General features: G+C 41.0%; 1 protein-coding gene across 1 annotated transcript in view; it reads right to left on the bottom strand.

Annotated features, from left to right (window-relative positions):
* LOC122798425 (potassium channel subfamily K member 1-like) overlaps nucleotides 1-17,884 on the bottom strand; it is a 201,824-nt gene extending 183,940 nt beyond the window's left edge. The window contains exon 1 of the mRNA XM_044067351.1: nucleotides 17,426-17,884. Coding sequence (XP_043923286.1) covers nucleotides 17,426-17,753 — 328 coding nt within the window. The 5' untranslated portion in view covers nucleotides 17,754-17,884. The remainder of the gene's footprint in view (nucleotides 1-17,425) is intronic.
* Nucleotides 17,885-22,535: the final 4,651 nt, after the last annotated feature.

The raw sequence follows: 22,535 nt of genomic DNA, 5'->3' as shown, positions 1-22,535 counted from the left end.
CTAATAAGTGGCCAAGGACTCCCACACTCACTCATTTCAACTTTGAGTAAAAAAAAAATTTAAAGCTATGCCGTGGATTTTCTACTATAGGTTCGGCCAAAGCATTTCTTCCCTTTTACTTAACATCTTTAATGTGCTTGCACATGCGATCCTTCAGTCTTCGCTCAGTCTTTTCCTATGTGGTAACTGACACTCTGCTGGCACATTGATGCATAAACCACCCCACCCCACTAGATGAAAAGTGACCGCACCTACCCAGCCTCAAAGTTCTTGTACTAACATGATGCACTTCTCTAAAATTATTTTTAAATTACAACCTCTCCTATAGATCACCTGTGGCTTTTCACTCTTCTGCCCTATACTTTTATCCTCTTAAAATGATCTAAATATTCCCTAAAATGGTTTTAATTGCAGTACTATCACTGTAAAATGTAACAAAAGCCCCTTTATATGGATTATTATGGCTCGTACATTCACCAGTATTAAAATGCATTACTTCACCCATATTGGAAACCAGAGCTTCACTTAAATCCATTTCAAGCTTAACACCGACATCCATAATATCCCCTGGTTTCAAAATCTGAACAAAACAGGACGTTCCCAAATGTATATCCCAAAAACGTAGCTATAGGATAGGTAATGTTCCAAATCCTTATGCAATTTTTTGGAATGCCAAAAATTGTTGGTACAACAGGAGAGGAAGACTATAAAAAATTTAACTCATCATATCACCTTCTATAAACATATGTAAATCAATTTTCAACTTACGATGGTGCCATATTAAACTCATTTCTAGAGGACAATTCATAAGTACCATCTAACAATTTGGATCATTCTATTAAATGCAATCCACCCTTATCCATAATTACCAAACCTCCCCTCCCTTATCTGGCTTCATGACTCGTGTCTTCCCAAATCACACCATATTCTTTCAGGGGAGAGGTTTTTAGAACCATAACCACATCTCTTCCAACCTAAAAGGTTATGAATATCAATTTCACACATTTTTCATACACAACTACTGTTGGGTGAAGCAGTGGGTTGTATGTACTAGATTTAAATGGCGTTTTGGAAATGTGTATTAATGTCTCTTAAGAAGTTTTTAAAATAAACAAAAGCACTTAAATGCACTTGTTTTTGCTCCTATTGCTGCATAGTGGCAGGTTTTGAAGTGCGGGTCATTGTGGCCAGGTTTGTTTTGGGAAGCTGACCAATGTTACACATTCAGACCTTCAAAGGATCTTCGCTTTCTTCACTGAACTTAAAGCTGTGCAACAATTTTTGATATGCTGTAGTGTCAGTGGTACCAAGTAACGCAGATATAGGTTTGATTTCTGGCTAGCACAATTTCTGCTTCATGTACTTTGTTTTTGGTGGGGAAGAAACTTTCAACTCTTAAAATAGAGTGGAACATCTACTTGCTCATCTTTGAGAGACTCGGTGCAACACTTACTAAATGGATGGGTATTATCACCCTTTTCAGCCATGAAACCGGTATACACAATGCTAGTGGAAGTATAATTACCACTCAAAGTTTACCCTTCTAGCAAAAGTATTAAATGCACAAAATGCCCAAGAAACTTAAGGCAACTTATTTTCCAAATATTAAAACAAATCTGTAATAGGTTAGATCAAGAGAAGAGGACATGAACAGAAAGCGAAAAAATTGTATACATTTTTTCCATTCTTTCCCCATAAGAAATCAGTGCTCCTATACTAGACAGAAAGGTTGCAATTTAACTACTGGGATTGACAGCATGTATGCAGAGTCCTTTACAAACATTAGAACTGCAACTAGATAACATTTGTAATACATCAAACTTACTTGCACATTACAGAATGAGGAAAGGTGCCTCAAATGACCGCATTTGACACACCCCTTGAGGCAACAAAAAAGAAAACTACAAATCATTAACACAAGAGGCAAGTCTCAGATATGCTTCCGTCTACTATCAAAGATGAATCAAGAATCTACAATACAACTGTATTGTCTTTTGTATGCAAGTAAAAATACCATAACAGTAGAATGTTCACTGCTGCAGTAGCCTTACCGTACAGGTAGATTACCCTAGTTTACTACATTTGGGAGCAGGAAGAAGAGTCCAAGAGACCCAGGAGAATGGACCTTGCAAAGCCTGATCTAGAGAAAGAATCAAGCTTGTAGTGCCTTGTAATAGCATACACAGAGGACAAAGTAGCAGGTTCAAGAATACTTCCACAATCCAGCCTTTCCAAAAAGCCATACGGATGAAGCCAAGGCCCAGATACAGTGGGCCTCGACCCTGGCTGGACTAGTTTTGTTGTCATGAAGTATAAGAAAAGATAATAGTCTTAGACAACCATTTGGAAATACTTAAAAGTTGCCCCTTAATTTCACAAGAAATGAACAAATTATCTGAAAGATTTTGTTTTAAGACGGTACCAGAGATGCAGGTGGACAAAGTATGGAGGATTCCTTCTCTCATTTTTGGGTACAGGAAATGAGAAGGAGGTGGATAATTTAGCTTAAAATTAAAATGATACCACTTTAGGCACAATAGGTTTAGTTCTCAAAAGAAACCCTGTCCCCGAGGAAACAGAGGTAGGGCTGACCCTCCTGACAGCTTGCAACTCGCAAAGGTCAGAGCAATCAAACTGTTTTCCATATTAAGAACAAGTCAGCCAGGTTAGCTGGTATAAACAGACCACGTATTTACTTCTCTATCAAAAAATTAAGATCCAAGGATGGGTCACTGGTTTACTTGGAAGCCTCTTAAGCAAAACCCCTGTCAAAAAAATTCTGACATGAGAACGGACTAAAACAGAAGATTCATGGGCAGACATACTAAAATGGCTTACAAATGAACCTTTATAAAAAGCCATAGGCTAGCAACAGAACTAGCTGTAAATGGGTGCCGGTTATGTTGTGACAGACTAGAAAACCTTTTCCATTTGCTAATATGACTTTCAAGTAGTAGGCTTTCGTGCCTCCATTAGTATCGGCTGCACGTCCTCAAACAGGTGCTTAAAGCAAATTAAAACCCCACCATCCAGGCAGTCAACTGAAGGCGACTGGTGTCTGGGTGTATCAAACACGACTGTTGTGCGAGTAAATCCAGTCTAAGAAAACTTGCGGTAACTGCCCCTGGCCATTTCTAAAGGAAAGATACATGGGGGGGGAATAGTCATTCTAACTTATTGGACTGTTCTTGGTTTGGGGAGTTTCCAGAATTTCTATTGAGACCCCTTACCATTTTTGCTTAAACATCTGTTTACCTGTATTTTGTCAAGACAAATTTATTTTGTTTTTTTTTGTTTTTTTTTTAAACCAAAACTGGAGTTAAAGAATCCCTTTAACAGCTTATCCCTTTCATCACACTTTCTGATCATCTCTGCAGCAGCAGGACAAAAAATTAAATCTCTATCCAAAGGATAATTTAATACCGCCCACCCCTTCATCTGGAAGGTTCTGATAACAGGGACATGCAATCTCTTCCAAGACAGTACCAGTGGCCATAGCCCTGAAAGTAGCAGTTATTCACACCCTATACACAATGAATAGTGACTTGAACAACAGAAGCAATTTAAAAGCAGATTTGCTCTCACAAGTAGAAACTAGAAACAAATTCCTCAAACTTTCCATGGCTTCTAGTTCTGACTAATTGTGAAAGAGGTGCAGGCCATCCTTTGCAAAGCAAGTTGATCTACTGTCTCAACCCAGGATGACAGCCTAAAACCACTGAATGACACCAAGTACTTGGCCAGTTTTTTGGAACCATTTTTTTTCTTTCTATTCAAGCAACATTCTATGCGACAAGAGTCTCACCTGCATTTGATATGGGAATACTGAGATCCAGCACCTCTGGACATGACCAGGGTTAAGCTCCTCAAGCTATTGACAACTACATGGGATACTACGAGGTCACAGAAATATCTACCCAGTATTATTGAACAGCCCCTGTAATATCACAGATCCTGGTGCAGGACAGACTGTCACCCTGTCCTGGTCTAGTCTTGAAAAGGAGTCAATATGCTCATCAAGGAGGAACACTCCTAGACCTATTTTTGGAGACTGTTTACTGTGCGAGAAGATGGTGGTGTACTTATTTTATTTTGCTTTCAGGGGTAGAGCACTGATCTCTACAGGCCTTTTTCAGGTTCAGATCAGAAACAGTGCCTGGCTAAGTGACTTGCTCACTCACAGTTGGGCAATGGCAGAACAGTATCTGTAGATCTCTACTGAAGCTTTATCTTGCCGATTCTAGGAGGCTTAGGAAGTGACTTTTAAAACGACCTTGGCATATCCTGATTGGGTATGGAGTGTTGGTGGCAAGTGTATAATGCTCACAGACCATCTTCACTGGTGGCAGGGTGGCCTCCATGTTGTACAGATACTTACACCCCTCAACTTTATATAAATAATGTAATGTCCGAGCATCTGGCACTTATACCCAAGTGAATGTTACGACTCCCTTGATATCTACAGAGAACACCATTTTCTCCATATACAGTGGATATAAAAAGTTTACACACCCTTGTCAAAATACAAGGTTTTTGTGAGGGGAAAAAAAAAAAAAAAAAAAAGACCACAAAAAATATACTCTGTTGCCTGCTCCATCAAAAGCCATGGTTCACAGAGAGCTTACAAAACATCAAAGGGATATCATTGTTAAAAGGCATCAATCAGGAGAAGGGTACAAAAAAAAAATCTCCACAGATTTGGATATACCATGAAACACTATCAAAAAGTGGAAAAAATATGGGACAAGAGTGACATTACAAAGAAGTGGACATCACTCTAAAATTGACAAAAAGACAAGACAAAAACTGGTCAGACAGGCTGCCAAGAGACCTATAGCAACACTGAAGGAGCTGCAGGAATTTCTGGCAAGTACTGGTGGTGTACTACATGTGACAACAACCTCCCTTATTCTCCATGTCTATGATATGGGGTAGGGTTGCAAGACTGAAGCTTTTCTGGCACAGAAACATCCAAGCCAGGCAACAGCATGTTGGAAAATGTGTTATGGTCTGATGAGACCAAAGTTGAACTTTTTGGCCACAATTCCAAAAGGTAAGTTTGGGGCAAAAACACTTCACATCAGTTAAAAAAAAACCAAACATCCCCACAGTGAAGCATGGTGGCGGCAGTATCCTGCTTTGGGGTTGATTTTCTTCAGCTAGAACTGGGGCTTTAGTCAAAGTGGAGGGAATTATGAACAGTTCCAAATACCAATCACTTTTGGCCCAAAACCTTCAGGCATCTGCTAGCAAGCTGAAGAGGAATTTCACCTTTCAACACAAGGACCACAAGCATACATCCAAAACAAAAAAATGGCTTCACCAGAAGAAAATTAAAGTTTTGGAATGGCCCAGCCAGAGCCTAGACCCAAATCCAATAGAAAATCTGTGGGGTGACCTGAAGACGGGTGTGCACAAGAGATGCCCTCGCAATCGGACAGATTTGGAGCGCTTTTGCAAGGAAGAGTGGGCAAATATTGCCAAGATGTGCTATGCTGACAGACTCCTACCAAAGATTGAATGCTGTAATTAATTCAAAAGATGCTTCAGAGTTTAAGGGTGTGCACACTTATGCAACCAGCTTACTCTATTTTAGTCCCCCCCCCCCCCAACAGATTTTTCAATTTTTCAGCTACAACTAATATCCCCACTAGCTCTCTCTCTGGTTCCTACCTCCAAAATAAAACCACTATTAACTAAACTTAAACCCACCAGATTAGCAGCAGACAACCTCCCCAAGTGAATACCTTCACCTTGCAGCTGATGCTCTGGCCTACCCAGTATCACTATTAACAGATCTGTCAGGAAGTTACATTCCCACACTATGGAAAGTCTCACACATAATTAACAGATCTCTGTCAGAAAGTTATGTTCCCACACTATGGAGTCTCACACAATTCCCCTACACAAAAGGAGGCCCCTCCACAGATCTAACCAGTTACCGCCCCCATAGCTATTCTCTCGACACTCTCCAAAATACTAGAGGTGCATTAATTCTAAAGTCTCAGATTACCTCTTTGCTAACAACCTCCTCTCCAACACACCATTTCTGACCCAACCATAGCACCACCACCACATTACTCTTTCTCTAACACGATCCTACAAAATAAAAATGCAGGTTCTCTCTCTCCTCAGCAACCTTCCTAGACCTCTCTAAAGCTTTCGACATGGTCCCACACAAACAAATCTCTTCTCAATAACCTATCCTGTCAACCGATCAACTGGTTTCAGAGTTACCTGACTGCCAACAAGCAGTGTTTGGCAGCACGACTTATTCCCCCCAACTACCAGTCTCCATAGGGGTTCCCCCAAGGTTCCATCCTGGGACCCCTACTCTTCTCTATTTTCACAAATACTCTAGCCTCAGCCACAACACATGGCACACTCATACAATATGCAGATGACTCAAATCTGCACAGCCCACACCTACCTGAACTACAAAACGTCAGACAGGAAGCATTTTCTTCTACTGAAACTTGGTTATCAGATGCCCAACTAATACCCAAACAAAACAAAATCACTAATCTTCCAACCCACCAAACTTACCCTAGACAGCTCTCCCTTTATCACAGCAAAATACCACCATCCATCCTACAGAACACCCCAAATTACTAGGAGGAGAAATAAAAATAAACAAACTGAACTTTGACATTCACATTTCCATGACCATTAAAAAAGTGCACAAAAAACTAGGAGCATTACATAGAAATCTGCAACTACTTACCAAAGGAGCTAAAATTTCGGTAGCAAATTCTCATCTTATCTCTACCCTACTCTACACCTCTCCAATATTTACTAACCTTATACAATGCAATCTAAATAAGCTCGAAACCTGCTACAACAAAATTGCCAAATTTGCCACAGGGGCTTCATACCATATTCACCACTGTATCTCACTAGCAGAACTGGGCTGGCTAGAGATCCCCCATCTCCTTCAATGGTACCAACTAGCACTCGCCCACAAACTAATAAACCAACCATTATAAGTCCTATCCCTCCAGAATCTACTCTGACCCTACATAACTATGAGACCACTAAGATCCAGCCACAAAAACCTCCTACAGGTCACAAGAGCCAATAACTCTGCTGGAGAAGCATTAGTCTCCTGCACTATAGCCAAACTCTGGAACTCCCTCCAATCCTCAATTACCTCTAGCTTCTTGAATCCACTTCAAAATAAAATCACAACTTGGCAGATAACCCCCCCCCAATACCATCCACTCCACCCACCCACTACCTCTCAGCCCCCCAATACCATCCACTCCACCCACCCACTACCTCTCTCGGCCCCCTAACAACCTACTCTAAGCAAGCTTGCATACTCATGTTCCCAGCTACCTACCACATAATACTAACTTCTTGTAGCAACAACTGCTAATGGCTGTTATGTACCTCAAAAAACAGATTGTATCAATTGTTCACCGATAAATCTCAAACTACATTTGTAACCATGTTTAGTATAGGTCACTATATTTTAAAATTGTACTATGTTCTACAGCTATTTTACATCTATGTTTTATTTTTGTCTTGTGTCCTCAGCTGGACTAATGTCTATTTAAATGCTATGGTTTTAACTGTATAATGCAAGTAATACTTAATGTGGAGCTTTTCTCCCCGGGCCTCAGCTGAACAGACCTGTGTCCAGTTAGATTCTCCCGGTCAATAAATACAACCGAATTGTACAGGTTATAAGTCATATTAAAGGTGGAAAAGTTTTGAAATTATTTATTGTGGTCTCATTTTTTATATCACAAAAACATGGCATTTTAACAGGTGTGTGTAAACTTTTGGTAGCCACAGCATTCTAAAAAATCTTAGAGTATGCGAGGAAGAGGGTTGGGTATGAATGTCTGCATCTGGAACAAGAATGACTCCAGCACAACTTAGAAATCTGAAATTGAACAGATAGGCGAAATAAGACAGTGACATCTGACCTATAGGATGCCGCCTCTCTCCTTAGATGTCCCTGATAGATTCTCAAAATGTACTTCCTGAAATACCCATAATGAAAACTCTTAAGAAATTATGGCAAGTAGATGCGACACCACTTCATAAAAGGTGGGAGCAAAAAGCGGTCAGAAAACAAATGAAATTAAAATGTAACACTTTACTCCAAACTGGGGAAGGATCAAAAACAGCAAGAATATGCAACAAGAAATCCAAGTCAGACATCAGAAAGATATCTATCCGGTCAACACAACACATGCTTTAATAAAAGGTATGAAGAGGGCATCCAGTCTGTCAAGCATTTAATACAATCCCATACAAAAACACCCACACACACTCACAAGCTCAGCCTTAAATGGGTGCAGCTAATCAGAAGAGCAAAAGGAGACAAACTGAATCAAACCTTACAACACAGCAAGGGCTCAGGACTCCATATACCCTTGTGTTCTGCCCCTTTGTAACATTAAATGTCTGTTACGTTGTTACATTTCCGATTATTGGGGGGGGGGTACAAAGCAGAGATGTCAGTATAAACTTACTCCATTCACTACATTTTATGCACTACATTTCCCTGTAAATTACTCCATTATGTTTAATCCAAATGCTTTCATGAAAAGTGCTTTTAATTAAGGTAAAGGCAAACATCACCTTTTAGACTTTTGAACTCCGAAAGACCAGCTTCTGCAGTCTGTTTACGCAGTAACATGTCGAAGTTTTGCAATATTCTTCCAATCTTACTGTTTATATTTGTGTGTCAGACTCTGCTACCAAATTCCAAATTAGTCCAATCAAGCATACAAAGAGATCTTAATACAGAGACCTTAAAAACATGCAATTTTCATTCCAGCCTATCTGCAGATACAAGTGCTGTGCAAAAGAAATGCCATTTCTATCTGGAACTGGAGTGTCACTTTTTTTTTTTTTTTTGACAGCACCAGAGGTCAACCCTAGGAACTCCTTTAAATGGGAAAAAAGCTGGTTAAATAACCATTCAACAAAGCTCTATACAGTCTTCCCAGAGAACCATAAAAATAACCCATGTTTTACTTTTAGTGTAAAATATTCAATTAAATCCAGAAAATGCCAATTCAACACAACTTTCTGGAATCTGATGGTGTTTAAAAAGTAGTCATCTTATGACATACAAACTGTGTGCATACCATCTGCACTCCATGTTATCCACTTTTATTTAAATCACAGTTTTAGAAATATATACACATACTTTTATAAAACAGTCCAAAACTACTATTGGCAGCTCCTACTACACTTACCTTTGCATTCTACAGGTTCAGATGTATATTCGGTTTAATGACCCTGGGGCCTTTTCAAGCCTAGTTTCCCAAATATATTTGACAATTTTGATACCAAAGGTTATTTTAAGGGGTGTATGTAGGTTTGGGTGGTGTAACATTCATAGGCTGCCTCTGTTCTGTAGAGACATAGGTGCCAAACCAGCGCAAGTTTCCAATACTGGCCCAAGTTATGCTCGAATTGGGTTAGACAAAACCTCTGCTTCACATGGGATGGGAAGCCTTTTTCCAGAGCAGGGGCAGTCTCAGACATATCTGTACCTCCAACATGTCCTATGTGTGTTGTAGCAAAGGTTTAGATCCATAGATTGGGCAATTCTGATGGACGTTTACAAAACAAATGGCATCAGGTCCAGAGTGGGATCACAGAATACCTTGGAGGTCAGGCACATATTGCTTCTCAGCAGTCTGTTGAAGTCAGTGCAGGGAAAGGGCTTTGAGAGAGTCTTCAAGAGACATGTTGATTCCAACTTCCTGTTATTTTTGTGAAGAGTCTCTGCAGATATTCCAGTTGTTGAACATGCCTGGTCAGATGCATTCCAAAGGGAGCTCTACTTTGTTCCACTGTACTTTGTCAAGTCAATGGCATCTTTGGATGTAGATGCCATTCCCTTGCTTATAATTTGGGAAACACAAAATAATTTCCTTACTACTGCAGACAAAGGGCAGGTTATTGTCTACACGCATTCCCCAAGTCCCCGACTACCTGGATTTCCCCCGGGGGGGGGCCTATGAATGCTGTAGGTTCTAGGGGTACCCATTTTCCCAGAGGATACCATTATACATTTCTTGGCACTGGGTTTTGCACTGTGGCTCTAGAACCAGTTATTAAATCTAGGTCAGGTCTTCTAAAATGGTGTGTGTGTCATTTGGAAATTCCATGACTGCACCTAGTCGTTTACAGTAGTTTGCAATCTTGGTCAGCTGGATGGCCTTCACATTGGCCTTAACTGCATAGAAGCAGATGCCCAAAAAATGAGCAGTCCCAGCTCAGAACGGTGTTCTGGAGATTCTGACAGTGACTGGTCTCTGTGGAGGCAAGACTCTCCAATCCTAACTTCTTGGGTTCTGTGATCCAGCTACTGAAAAGTTTATATCCAACTGTACGAGTTTCTATAATGCCCGAGTGGGTACTGTACCAAAAGCCTTGGCCAAGTCACAGCAGGCAGTATGCACAACTTCCTCATCCACTGCTCTGGTGACCTTATGCCTGGTCAACTTTGATGAGCTACCCCTGACAAAACCAAACCAGGTTGGATCAAGTACGTAAAGGTGTCCTCTTATCTTTTACCCATTTCCATTCTTACTCTTTCAATGGTCCTGCATAAGACTAGACTAATGGGTCAGTTGTTGCCAGGGTCTGCAGGCAACCCACCCTTAAGTACAGAGATGACCGTTCTAATCCTCCATTCACCTGGCATGAAGACTGGAGGCTACAGTTAAAAAGTGATTCTAGTAGTCCCAAAAGGTCATGTTTCGTGCTATTCGAGGAATCGGATTATTATGGGCCACTGAGGCAGCATTTTTGACCCTGGTGAGTGCACTGTGGACCTATTCCCTAGTGATAGGTGAAGTTATACTCGTGGCCATTTCCTGAGGGGTGTTGAAGGGTGAGGGAGTGAAGCTGAAGTCAAATTTGTCAGCCAGTAGATTTGTTGCATCTTCCAGCTCAGTATAGGTGGCTACATTAATAATTAGTATGGCACATGTGTGTAACTGCCTTTGAGGCTGTGGACATAGCTGAAGAAAGGGCTGCTTTAAAAACATTGAAATTTCATAACATTGAAATTCAAAACATTGAGACCATAACATCCAAAATGCAAAACAAAACGAAACCTCAGAACAGTGAAACTTTGCTTCATAAGACTGAAAAGTACAACGCACGTATAAACATCCCTTCCAGCTATACCACCACCACCACCAACCCATAACAAACACTTACTACATTTCTGCAGGGGGGCAAGCCTGCCTGCACCCCCGATGTGGGGGTCTCTGGTTCCCACACCCCCATAAATTAAATATACTAATTCCAAAATTGCACTACAGTGGAAAAAAAAAAAAGTAAATTTCCTAACCCCACTCTAACACGATCACCATACAGAATGTAAACATGTGGATGTATTGCTTTTATGAAGTTAAGTTAGTGTTCAGAGAAGTGCTGGGAGAAGTGGGGGGGGGGTGTTGTCAATCTGTACATGTTTTTAGGCCATACAGATAAGTGAATTTAGACGGGTCTATATCAGTTCAACGAAATAGCACATCGAATACAACAACCTCTAACTTCTAACCATGAAATCTACAAACATTGAAAGCTCAGAATAGCAAATTTTTTCCCTGGGAAAAAGTTCACTGTTCTGAGAAACACACACAACACAAGCACACCAAAAAATATAGCAATCCACACAATTAAAATCCTACATCTAATCCTACACTAAACTGTACATACAGTAAACTGTACATACAGTACTATCTATCCACTATCCTTAACCCAAACCCTAACCCCAAGGTCTGTCACTATCGCACACTTCTCACCCGCACCCTAACCCTAACTCACATACCCCGCTCTAACCCAAACGTCCACACAATCGCACACTTACCTGAACCCAACCTGCAACTTTCCACCACAGAGCTGAAAATAGCAAAGCCACAGAAACTAACAGAATTCTTTCCCCAGGAAAAAATTTGGTTATCTGCAGCTTCGCTATTTTCAGCGTTCGAATGGTTTAATATCGAACTGAAAACAGCGAAGTGTTTGATGATCTAATATAGACCCAGTTTAGACATTATGTTTACATTCTGTAAGGTGATCATGCCAGTGAGGTTAGGAAATTAACTGTTTTCCACTGTAGTGCGATCTTGAAGTTGGCATATTTCATTTACAGGAGTGTGGGGGGAGGCAGAGGGGCTATGCCCCTGCAGAAACATAGTAAAAGTGTGTTTGGTGTTATTATAGGTGGAAGGGATGTTATTTACATGTGCATTGCAGTTTTCAATGTTATGATGCAGTTTTGAGTTCAGTTTGCTATTTTTGGGTTTTCAATGTTTTGGGATTTCGATGTTATGGTCTCAGTGTTTTGAATTTCAATGTTATGAAATTTCAATGTTTTAAAGTAGACCCCCTGAAGAAAGCTGTGTGGCTGACTTTGGCCCGAGAAGCTGCCTCAAATACGACTTTGGTAAAACTGACTAACCCTCTGCATTTCTTGTTTAGAGGTAGCATTGTCGCCTCACAGACATTGCCCGTTCGATCCTCAGAGCATCTTCTGTGTGGTGACATGCGTGAACGGGCGTTCCTTCGTTGAAGGTTGTGCGTTAGGCCCAGCAAGCCAGCACGTAAAACTCTACTGCCAATCATTAGTGGACCGGAGTTCCGCTGTGGTGACCCCTAACCAGGAAAAAGCCAAAAGACACAAACAATTGAGGAGGAAATTATCTTGCTGGGCACTGCCCCTCCCAATTTTCACCTTGATTTTCTTCCTATTGCAACACAACCTACTGATGCTGGCGCTCTCCATCAGGCTGGCTTAGAGTTTGTCTTGAGCTTAACCCTGGTATGTATCGCTGTCTCTATTCAGCCATTTATGCGACTGTATAAGGTTTATGCGAACAATTCCACACAAGCTCTCCTCTAGGAATAAGGAAATCTATAAAACACATTAAAATGTGTTAGAAACGATCCTTATTTAGTCCAACACCATATTCGGGACTGGTTTTAAATACCTCTATAAAATGGGAATCTTCCACTACTTCAAAACTTGAAGGCCCAGTTTTCTAGACTATTTACAAAACATCCTGGACCAGCTAGTCCCTAGACAAACTAGGGGCACTGCAATCTTGTGCCTGGCCCTCACAAAACACAATAGAATGTTGTATTCTCCCCCGTGCTATGTCCTCCCTGGTCAGGTTGGACCATAAAGCTGTCCCCTTTGAAATAAAGTTACGCCAATAACCACAGCTAGCCCTGGAACTTTGAGGCACTGGGCTATAGCAATTTGGACGTAGAGAGGTACATTATACAGTCTGACCAACCGTGTTGTATGCTTTTTATACAAACTGAGACATCCACCTTTTCTCCCCTTCCTGTGCGGTAGGTGGTCTGTGTGGAAGGCATTATAGGCCTGCACCGCCAAGCGCACTCCACAGCTTTAAACCATATCCCAGCAAACACACAGTCATCTACATTCTCCAGAGTGAGGACAGCTTGCAAGAGGAGTTCTTTTAGATTCCTGGCATTAATCAGTGGCACCTTCAGATTTCCTTGATTGGGTTTTGCTGTATAAAAAGGTTTACCAGGTTAGCAAAACTAAAGAGCATTACAGGGGAGAACGTTTACCAATATTCAAGACCCCAGAGGAGATTGATGAAGACCATACCTAGCATAGCAATGCAGACTTTTGACCATATTCTTTCATGTCGACAAACACTGCATCTGTGAACATCAAAAGCCAATTTTCCTTTGTTCATATTGTGGTGGTATCCTCGAAGGTAGAATGCCACTCAATGTTAGACTGATAACAGCCTAGGACATTCTTAGAGCTACATTATGTCTCTTCAAACACAGTCTAGGGAGGTACAACAAAGGTTTATACCCATATGGACTAGGAAGTCATACTAGTATTTTTAGTTCAATGACCAGAATGCAACCTGGTAACTGACAGACTCTCCTGGATTGGTAACTGACAGACTCTCCTGGATTAGGATATCTGTTTCTCCGATAATGGGGTCTCATGAACAAAATATTGATTGCGTACTGGTTGCATTACAGGCTTGGAAGGTGAAAGTGTGATGCGGCTGTGTGCTTTGTGGTAGGCATTGTTTTAGTAAGAGTGACTCAGGATTTTGAAGCAGAATGTCTGGTAGGATTTTGAGGTTTGGAAGATTGCATTCAAGTTCCTCAGCATGAGACTGTGCATGTCTGGACCATGTCATGTATGGTAGGTGTAGTGCAAGTGTTATTTGCAACATGTTTAGAGTTAAAAGTGCTTGTATGCCAGATCCTTCCCTTCAGTTGCATTGCATAACTACATCTCTCACATGGTTGTTTGTAAACATAAAACTCCTACCTCAGGATGCCCATATCACCAAACTAACTGCAGAGACAATAAGAAAATGTGCATCCATGGTTCAAGACAACAGTACAAAAGTGTTTACAGCTAGCTAGCTTGGGCGCTGTAAGAGTATAGCTACAATCAAAGACCAAAGACTAAGGTCATTGGGCAAAATGTGCCCATATCCACAAAGTGGGGATTATACCCTCCTTTATGCCTTTATGAGAAAAAGCACAGGACTGGATAAACTCCTTTAATTGTATTTTTTTTTTTATTTACTCATAACCCAGTGTCTCAGATACAGGTACTACACCAGCATTTTCATAGGTTGGTACTAGGCTATCGTCCCTAGGGCCTATGCAAGCCTAGCCATAACAATTCCCTGGATATTTCTTCCCACAATATTTACTTCTCCAGGCCCCTGTCTAGCAGGGAGACAGACATGATCCCCGGGGTGAATTTCCCATCTCCCATCCAATCATCAAGGTTCCTTTTGAAGAGGGCCAATGAGGCGCTCTGCTTGATATGTATGGGCAATCTATTAAGAGTATGGTGTGTCTGGGTCAGGAACCTATCCCTCCAGCATGTTATGTTCATTGTGATAAGGTTTAGATCCCTGGAGTGTGTGGCTCTCAGGGATTGGGATTTCTTTAAATGAAGCATGTCCAACAGCTCAGGGTTTGACATGGCCTTGTATGTTAAGCAGAGATAGCCTCTGAGTAGACGATATGCCACAGAGTATAGCTGGAGTTTTTTTTAGACTGTTAGTATATGGCATCTGCTTTAGGCCTGTGATTCTTTTAGGGAGGTATTTCTGTGGCCTTTCCAGCTGTTGTAGATGTCTTGTGAGGTACATACCAAACGGGGTGTTGTACTCTATAATGGGTCTAATGATGGATGAGTAGTGGGACAATGACCTCCTTTTTTCTGGATGAAAAGCCCTTCGTGAGGAGGCTCCAAAATGCTAGGCTATCTAGAGATGGACAGACAGAGGCCACTCTGACCAACCTTGCTGTATACCTTTTATACAAATTGAGACACTCTACCTGACTGTGCTAAACTAATCATAACCATTTCTTTTCTCCCCATTATATGTCTTTCCTACCCTAACCAATCTCAATTCCTCTCAACAAAACTGGAACAATACTACAATAAGGTAGCCAAAGTTGTAGCCAACTAACAATGCCTTAACTACTAAACTTGCTGAAACTAAATTCTCTACTGTACTCTCAATTACAGCCTTCAACCTACTGCACAACCCTGAAAAATCCCCCATTTCTTCACTTCATCATTCAACCTTACATTACTAAGAAGCCTCTGTGCTCTACTGGGAAATCCCTCTCCACAACTAAACTTAATCTAGGATACTTTCTGTACTCACACTACATTGGTAAGAGCTGGAATACCATCCCACTCCATGTAAAAACAGTCTGCAGCCTGAAAGACTTCAAATGACAACTGAAGCACCTGACAGATAAATGGCTCTGCGCTTGTGCCTCCTCTCCTCCTTTAAACTGTTCTAATTGTATCTCAATTGTTTTGGTTTTCATTCATATACAACTCATGGAACTTATGAATTGAAACAGTTTGTAAATGGCGTAACTGATGTAAGGATATGCGACTAGAACAGTTTGCTGTTCATGAATAAGACAGGATTGTAAGAGGTCAGTAACGTCTGTACAATGGAGCTTTTCTCCCAAAGCCTCTGCTGAAGAGCACTGCTCACACTTTCCCTTTCAAAAATGCCAATAAATAATGAACTGTGCTCTAATCTATTTTACACTATTAACGAAAATGAAACATTTTTCTCACCAACATACTTTACAGTTTTCATCACAACTCTTACTAGTTCATATAGAAACACTCCTTTACTGATAAATTAATAAAGGTGTAAACTAGCTGAGCCAGTGTGTTAGTATCCTTTATACCGCTAACTACCTAGAATTTCATAATATACAAAAAGAAACTAGAATTTTGTCCTTTTTGGGTGGCCTTCTCTTTCTATACATCACACCAGCAAGTTTGTAACATGCACAGAGAAATCTTAACTAGCTGGACCCAAGCAATCACTCAATTACATCCGCATCTTTTCACACATACTCCACAGCCTACATCTTTTAAAAAGGGGCCATATTAGCTAACAAAACTTAATAGCATCAGTAGTGAATACACAGGAACTTTTAAATAAAGCTACAAGGTTTGTTTAACCAATCTTCAATTATGAGGAAGTTATCTTAAGAGATAAACTGCAGAATAAAAAAAACGCAGTGTTTACAAATTACAAAAATCTGCAATGTCAAAGAAGGTGAACAAACTGGGTTTTGAATGTGAGAATGTTTAGTTTCTAAACAAAAAGTTGAAAAAAGTACATATCAACATGAAAACTAAAATTACACAACTGAAGAGAAACTATTGCAAAGTAATGAAAATTAAGTTAGCCTTCATACAGCTAGCCAAAGATGATTCAAACAAGCCAGTGAACATAAGACTGCAATGTGAAAACTACTATACTACACCCGGTCATGCACAGGGAAAGGACTTGCCAGCAGGAGGAAAAGGTGCACGCTTTCTTTAATACAAGTTAAGAAACAGTTTCGTACTCCAGCTGTACAAAGCAAGGGAACAAAAACTGTGCAATGAGCAATTCCAAGTAACCAAATTAATTTTATGTTACTCTTGTAATCAGTCTTTCCCTGCGTGACCAACTAAAACTAGTTTACTTGGGTACTCCACGTTAAAGTAAAGGCACTAAACCCCACGTTAAAGTAAAGGCACTAAACCATACAATAACAACTTCAAAAAAGTTGTGAACCGTGTACGTGTATGGGGGTTGTTCCCTGAAAAGGGAGCTATCCAAATGTCGCATACTAAACTGTATTTTTAGAGACAGTAATAGTACTAAGGCGTTCACTGACATTTATGTCACCACGGCACACAAGAGTTTCTAGTTACAAAATAAAGCGAAGACTGGGTGGTGTCTCAAGTAAAAAAATGTACACGAATCCTCAACCCTGCCAAACAACAATAACTTTTTGATCCCTTGACTAAATCCATAACAAGTGCACATTTTTAATGTGCCTAGCTTCTCCAATAGGTTTTCAATCACTACCGAAAACTCACCGACTGTGGTTACTAAAGTGCCGGTGAAAAAGAATGAGGATGCAAAGTCCCAGTTGGTGTTGACTGACGCGTTCCGCAATACAGATACTCCATATTTGTTAGCGTCCAACACCTGCATCAAAAACGTTTCCAGGGCATTATCATCCAAACAACTTTTACTGGCATTCACAAACTGAGACCGAAGTACTCGCATCTCATCCCGCAGCCGTGCCTCATATGGCTGCTCGATTGTCGACACAATCAGGGCCCCCAGCAGCAAAAAAGTGATGTAAAAAAGGCAAAACAAAACAAAGATAACTGTTGTTAGCCGCGAAGATGAAGTAGACATGTTGACTTTGCCCTGTCCCACATACACACTCCCAAACTATGCGGATGGTGAAGTAACCCTTTCAGTTGCCGTTGCTTACGGCACACAAACGTATGCCTCTCGTTTGACTCTGACGCCAGGATTATAGAGAAACTCGCAAGTTTTATAAGTTTCCTTGTTGTCCCGCCCCCAGTACTTTGCCAAACCAGTCATTTAAACAACTAACATAGCGGTGATACTTAACATGACATAAGAGATGAAAACATCCAGTGCTGTTCTCGTTTGTCAATTCATTGCTGCTGATGTTGTAAACAATTTAGCAAAGCACCCCGTTTTAAGATAACGTAACATAACTAGGTTTCTCAGAAATATACTCTGTTCGAGGAGCTGTAATGAAATAGGTGTGGTACCAGGCAGGGTCAACTGTTAACAGAAGCTAGACATTATTTTGTTTTGCGTTATTAAAACTGTTTATTAGATAACGTTTTAATTTAATATCGTAGCAAACTGATCTATGTAGTATCTACATGACAGAGGTGTAGTGCAGCCCAGCACTAAGGATCCATAATCTCAATGAACCTGCTGTCTAAACAATAGGGGGACGGAAATTAGACTTGTCAAGTGTTATATTTTACTGATTTTGTCGTGCTAAAAGAGCAATGTAAAACCCACCGCACGTTGAAATTGCAGTGTATTTTATCTGTCCCGGAAACGTTTTTTATATGTTGAGGTATTTGTCCTACTCCTGTCATTAGTCAGTAAAGTTTAGCCTTCGAATAAAACACAGCTGTATTTTTGCAGATGCAGCTTATCTACTCTAGGACTACTGTCCCCAACTTCCCACGTGTCTACTAATTTTTCGGAATCTAGTTTGCGCTACCCGCTTATATTTTTGGTGCACAAAGATTGTCTTTGTCATCAACGTGGGAGAGTTATTTTACCGGCAAAGCTTTAAATACTGGATACAGCATGTCTGCTGCATGCACACCTGAAGCATAATTATAAAATAGCTATGTTTGTTCATTCAGTGAAGCAAGCTGAATAGATAGCTAAGAGAAGCGTAGTGAAATGAATAGACATTCTCTTCTGCAGTGCATGACAAGAATGAGGTATAATATGACAATTGTCGGTTATGAAGTGATCATATCTGAATCACGTGCACTTTTCCATGCATCTGTTCTTTGCTAGATGGGTATGACCAATAGGCACACACAGCAACATTTTAAGTGACTCACGTTCTATGAAGTTCCGTGCTCCATTTCAGTATCACAATTTTTTCTAAGATGAAACTTACTAGTATAATGGCACCAGCTCTTTTGTGCTACTACCGCTAAAAATTCAGAGTGGCCCTGCTGAGAGTTGAAAGTGAATACTCCTGTGCTAAAAGTGTAATGTTTCCACCACTGAGCTAGAAAGCAAGAGGCCACAAGTACCCATCCCACCCCACTGTACCATGCTTTCTCAAATTTGATTGTAATACCCTTTGTTTTAATTATGGGGCATTTGAATGCAGTTAAGCTCTGATACAAACATACATATTAGGTCAGGAATTAAGCCTCAGTAATAGAAACAAATGACCTTTTATTGCATGGATCCTTTAATTTGGGATGTTTTGGGCCTCACAGCAAGTGAACGTTTAGAGTAATAAAAGCCCAATTAGAGCAGATACATACTGAATCTCCAGGAGAAGGGCACTGACATTTATTGGGTGCCCAGCCCCATGAGTGATAAACTTGCAAATAGTCTAGGTGAAACCTTAGTGCACCATGAATTCATAATCTCTGGTCCATAAAAGCAACATGTTGCAGTTTATCACATAATTAGTTTTGCCACCCTTTTTTCACCCAGGTCAGAATGTTATGTTAGTATACGTACAATACTTTCAGTCCAGTCAGTCCGAAGCATTTTTCCTCATAGGTGGCACAATTAAATTGGAAAATTATTAAAATAATCGTATACCAAAACCCACTCTGGAAGAAGTAAGAACAACACTTACAAAATGAAGTCAGAGAAATCAGCTAAATCAGACAAGGCCACAGTAGATATGATCAAGATTTTGGATGAGTTCATTGGTTCATAGGTAGGTACTAGGCTATCGGCGTTAGGGCCTATGTAAGCCTAGCCAGCAAGGTTCCATAGCTTACGCCACCCAAGAAAGTTATTTTCCTGTGCCACTGTCCAGCACAGACACAGAAGTGATCCCCGGGGTGTATTTCCTATTTCCCATCCTTTCATCAAGATTTTCTTGGAGTGCTAATGAAGAACTTTGCTTGACATATATGGGTAGCTTGTTCCAGAGTATAGGAAGTCTCTGGGACAGGAATCTATCCCTCAAGCGTGTCCTGTTTATTGTGGTGACAAGGTTTAGGTCCCTAGAGTGTGTAGCTAGAAGGGATTGGGATTTCTTTAGGTGTAGCATGTCCAACAGCTCTGGGTTTGACATAGCTTTATATGTTAGGCAGATATCACCTTGGAGTAGGCGATATGCTACGGAGTAAAGCTGGAGTTTTTTGTAGGGCATTTGTTTGATGCCAGTAATCCTCTTTGTGAGGTACTTCTGCGGCCTTTCCAGCTGCTGCAGATGCCTTGTGAGGTACATTCCAAAAGGGGCGTTGTACTCTATAATGGGTCTAATGAGTGACGAGTAGAGGGGGACAATGACCTCTTTTTTCCTGGATGAGAACCCTTTTATGATGAGGTGTGCCACGTAGAAGGACTTCCTGAGTACTGTGGCGATGTGACTATCAAAGGAGAGACTACTGTCCACCTGGGTCCCAAGGTCTCTTATCACGCATTTGGTGTTAAGTAGATTGCTGCCTATGTGGTAGTTCATGGGTACAGAGTTTTTACTAAAGGGGAAGACACTGCACTTTTTGGCATTGAGCTTGAGGCCATGGCTCTGAAACCAGGTATCTGTCTCAGTGAGGCCCTTCTGTAGGGTGTCCACATCATTTGGAGGCTTGACTATGGCTCCTAGTTTGCAGTCATCTGCAAACTTCGTTGGCCAGAGGCCTTCTGTGTTAGCCTTTTCTTCAGAGAAGTAGATACCAAACAGGAGTGGTCCCAGGACGGAACCCTGCGTTACGCCACTTGTCACTGCTTTGAGGTCAGATTTGGAGTCTGCAACTTTTACAGTGTGGGTTCTGTCAGTGAGCCAGTTGGCAACCCATCTTGTGACGTAGGGATTTATACCTAGTTTAGTGAGTTTAGCTATAATTCCAGAATGGGGGATGGTGTTGAAAGCCTTGGCGGGGTCAAGATAGGCTGTGTGAACCACTTTGCCCTCATCCACGGCTTTGGTGACTGCCTCAAAGAAGTCAATCAGGTTCAGGAGGCATGATCTGCCTTTCAAAAACCCAAACTGGGTGGAATCCAGAGTTTGGAGGTTACAAATGTGTTTGTTTATGAGCTCCATGATGATACATTCCATGGCCTTGCAGCCCAGGCTCGTCAGGCTAATAGGTCGATAGTTCCCAGGATCAGTGGTGGCTCCCCCTTTGTGGAATGGGATAACTTTTACTGTGTGCCATTCAGTGGGCACAAAGCCTGATGCAAGGCTATTATTGAACATGGTGCTTAAGTGGCGAGCTAGTTCGTTCTGAAGTTCATGTAAAATGCAGCCTGGGATGTTGTCCGGTCCCATGGATGCTGTGTTTTTGGCTTTAGAGAGTGCAGCTTTTACCTGCATATGAAATGTCTCCTGTAGGTACTCATAGTAGTATGGAGAGAAAGATGTATCCCAAATGACTGGAGAATAAGCATACTAGTGTCAGTGTACAAGAAGAAATGGGGCATTCAAAACTGTGAGCCGTATATAGGTATCAGACTCCTGTCACACTGCATGAAAGTGTTGGAGTGGTTGATTGTTAAATGAATGCATAGACTAGTAGAAAGTAAGATGGGAAATTCAGATTATGATTCATCCCAACCAATCCAATGTTTGTGGTAAGACAGATACTGGAGAAGAAGCTAGAAATGATGAATGAGTTCAACTGGACATTCCTAGGCTTAGAGAAAGCTTATGACAATGTCCTAAGAAAGATGGTTTCGGCAGTACTGGAATGATTTGAAGTCCCAAAACACTGATAAAATTAGTGAAGGCTATGGTCAAGGACCTAACGACACAAGTACAAATAGCGTTCGGACTCACAGAGGTCCCAGTGCAAATAGGGTTGCATCCTGGTTCAGGTCTGAGCCTTTTGTCGTTCATACTGGTGATGATCTACATTTGCAAACAGGTTGGTGGGGACATATCTATAAAGCTGCTGCATGGTATTACAAGGAGACTCTGAAAGGAAGCATCAGCAAATGGTAGGAGAATGGAATGCTTAACTGAAGGCACATGGGGTGAAACTGAATACAGACAAGGCAGTTGCCAAGGCAGCAAATGTAGAAAATCAGAAAAAGATGAATATTTACACAGAAGTAAAAATACTGGAGGAGGTTAATAGCTTCACGTGGCTGGAAAGGGTGGTTGAGAAGAAGGGAAGTCTGAATTGAGGAGGTGAAAGCCAAATGGCACAGAGTGTTAAGGGTGGTGTGAGGCAGAGGAGTGCCAAAGAAGCTAAGTAAGGTGTACAAAATAGTGGTGTGACCAGTACATCTGTATGGTACTGAAACCTGGGTAGTGAGGGAAGAGCAGCTGAGGAAGCTACAGATGATGGAGGTGAAGTGCCTTAGCAGGTGATAGGAAACACGCTGTGAGACAGACAAAGAAATTATGACAGACAATATAAGCCAAAGTAGCTCTAATTGTAGAGAATATCAAAGACAACACATTGCAGTGGTTTGGGCATGTGCAGG

The sequence above is a fragment of the Protopterus annectens genome, chromosome 1.part0 (assembly GCF_019279795.1).
Source record: "Protopterus annectens isolate FY-2018-M chromosome 1.part0, PAN1.0, whole genome shotgun sequence".
Lineage (NCBI taxonomy): Eukaryota > Metazoa > Chordata > Ceratodontiformes > Protopteridae > Protopterus > Protopterus annectens.
Note: the sequence above shows the minus strand (reverse complement) of the source record. Positions and strands in the feature narration are given on the sequence as shown.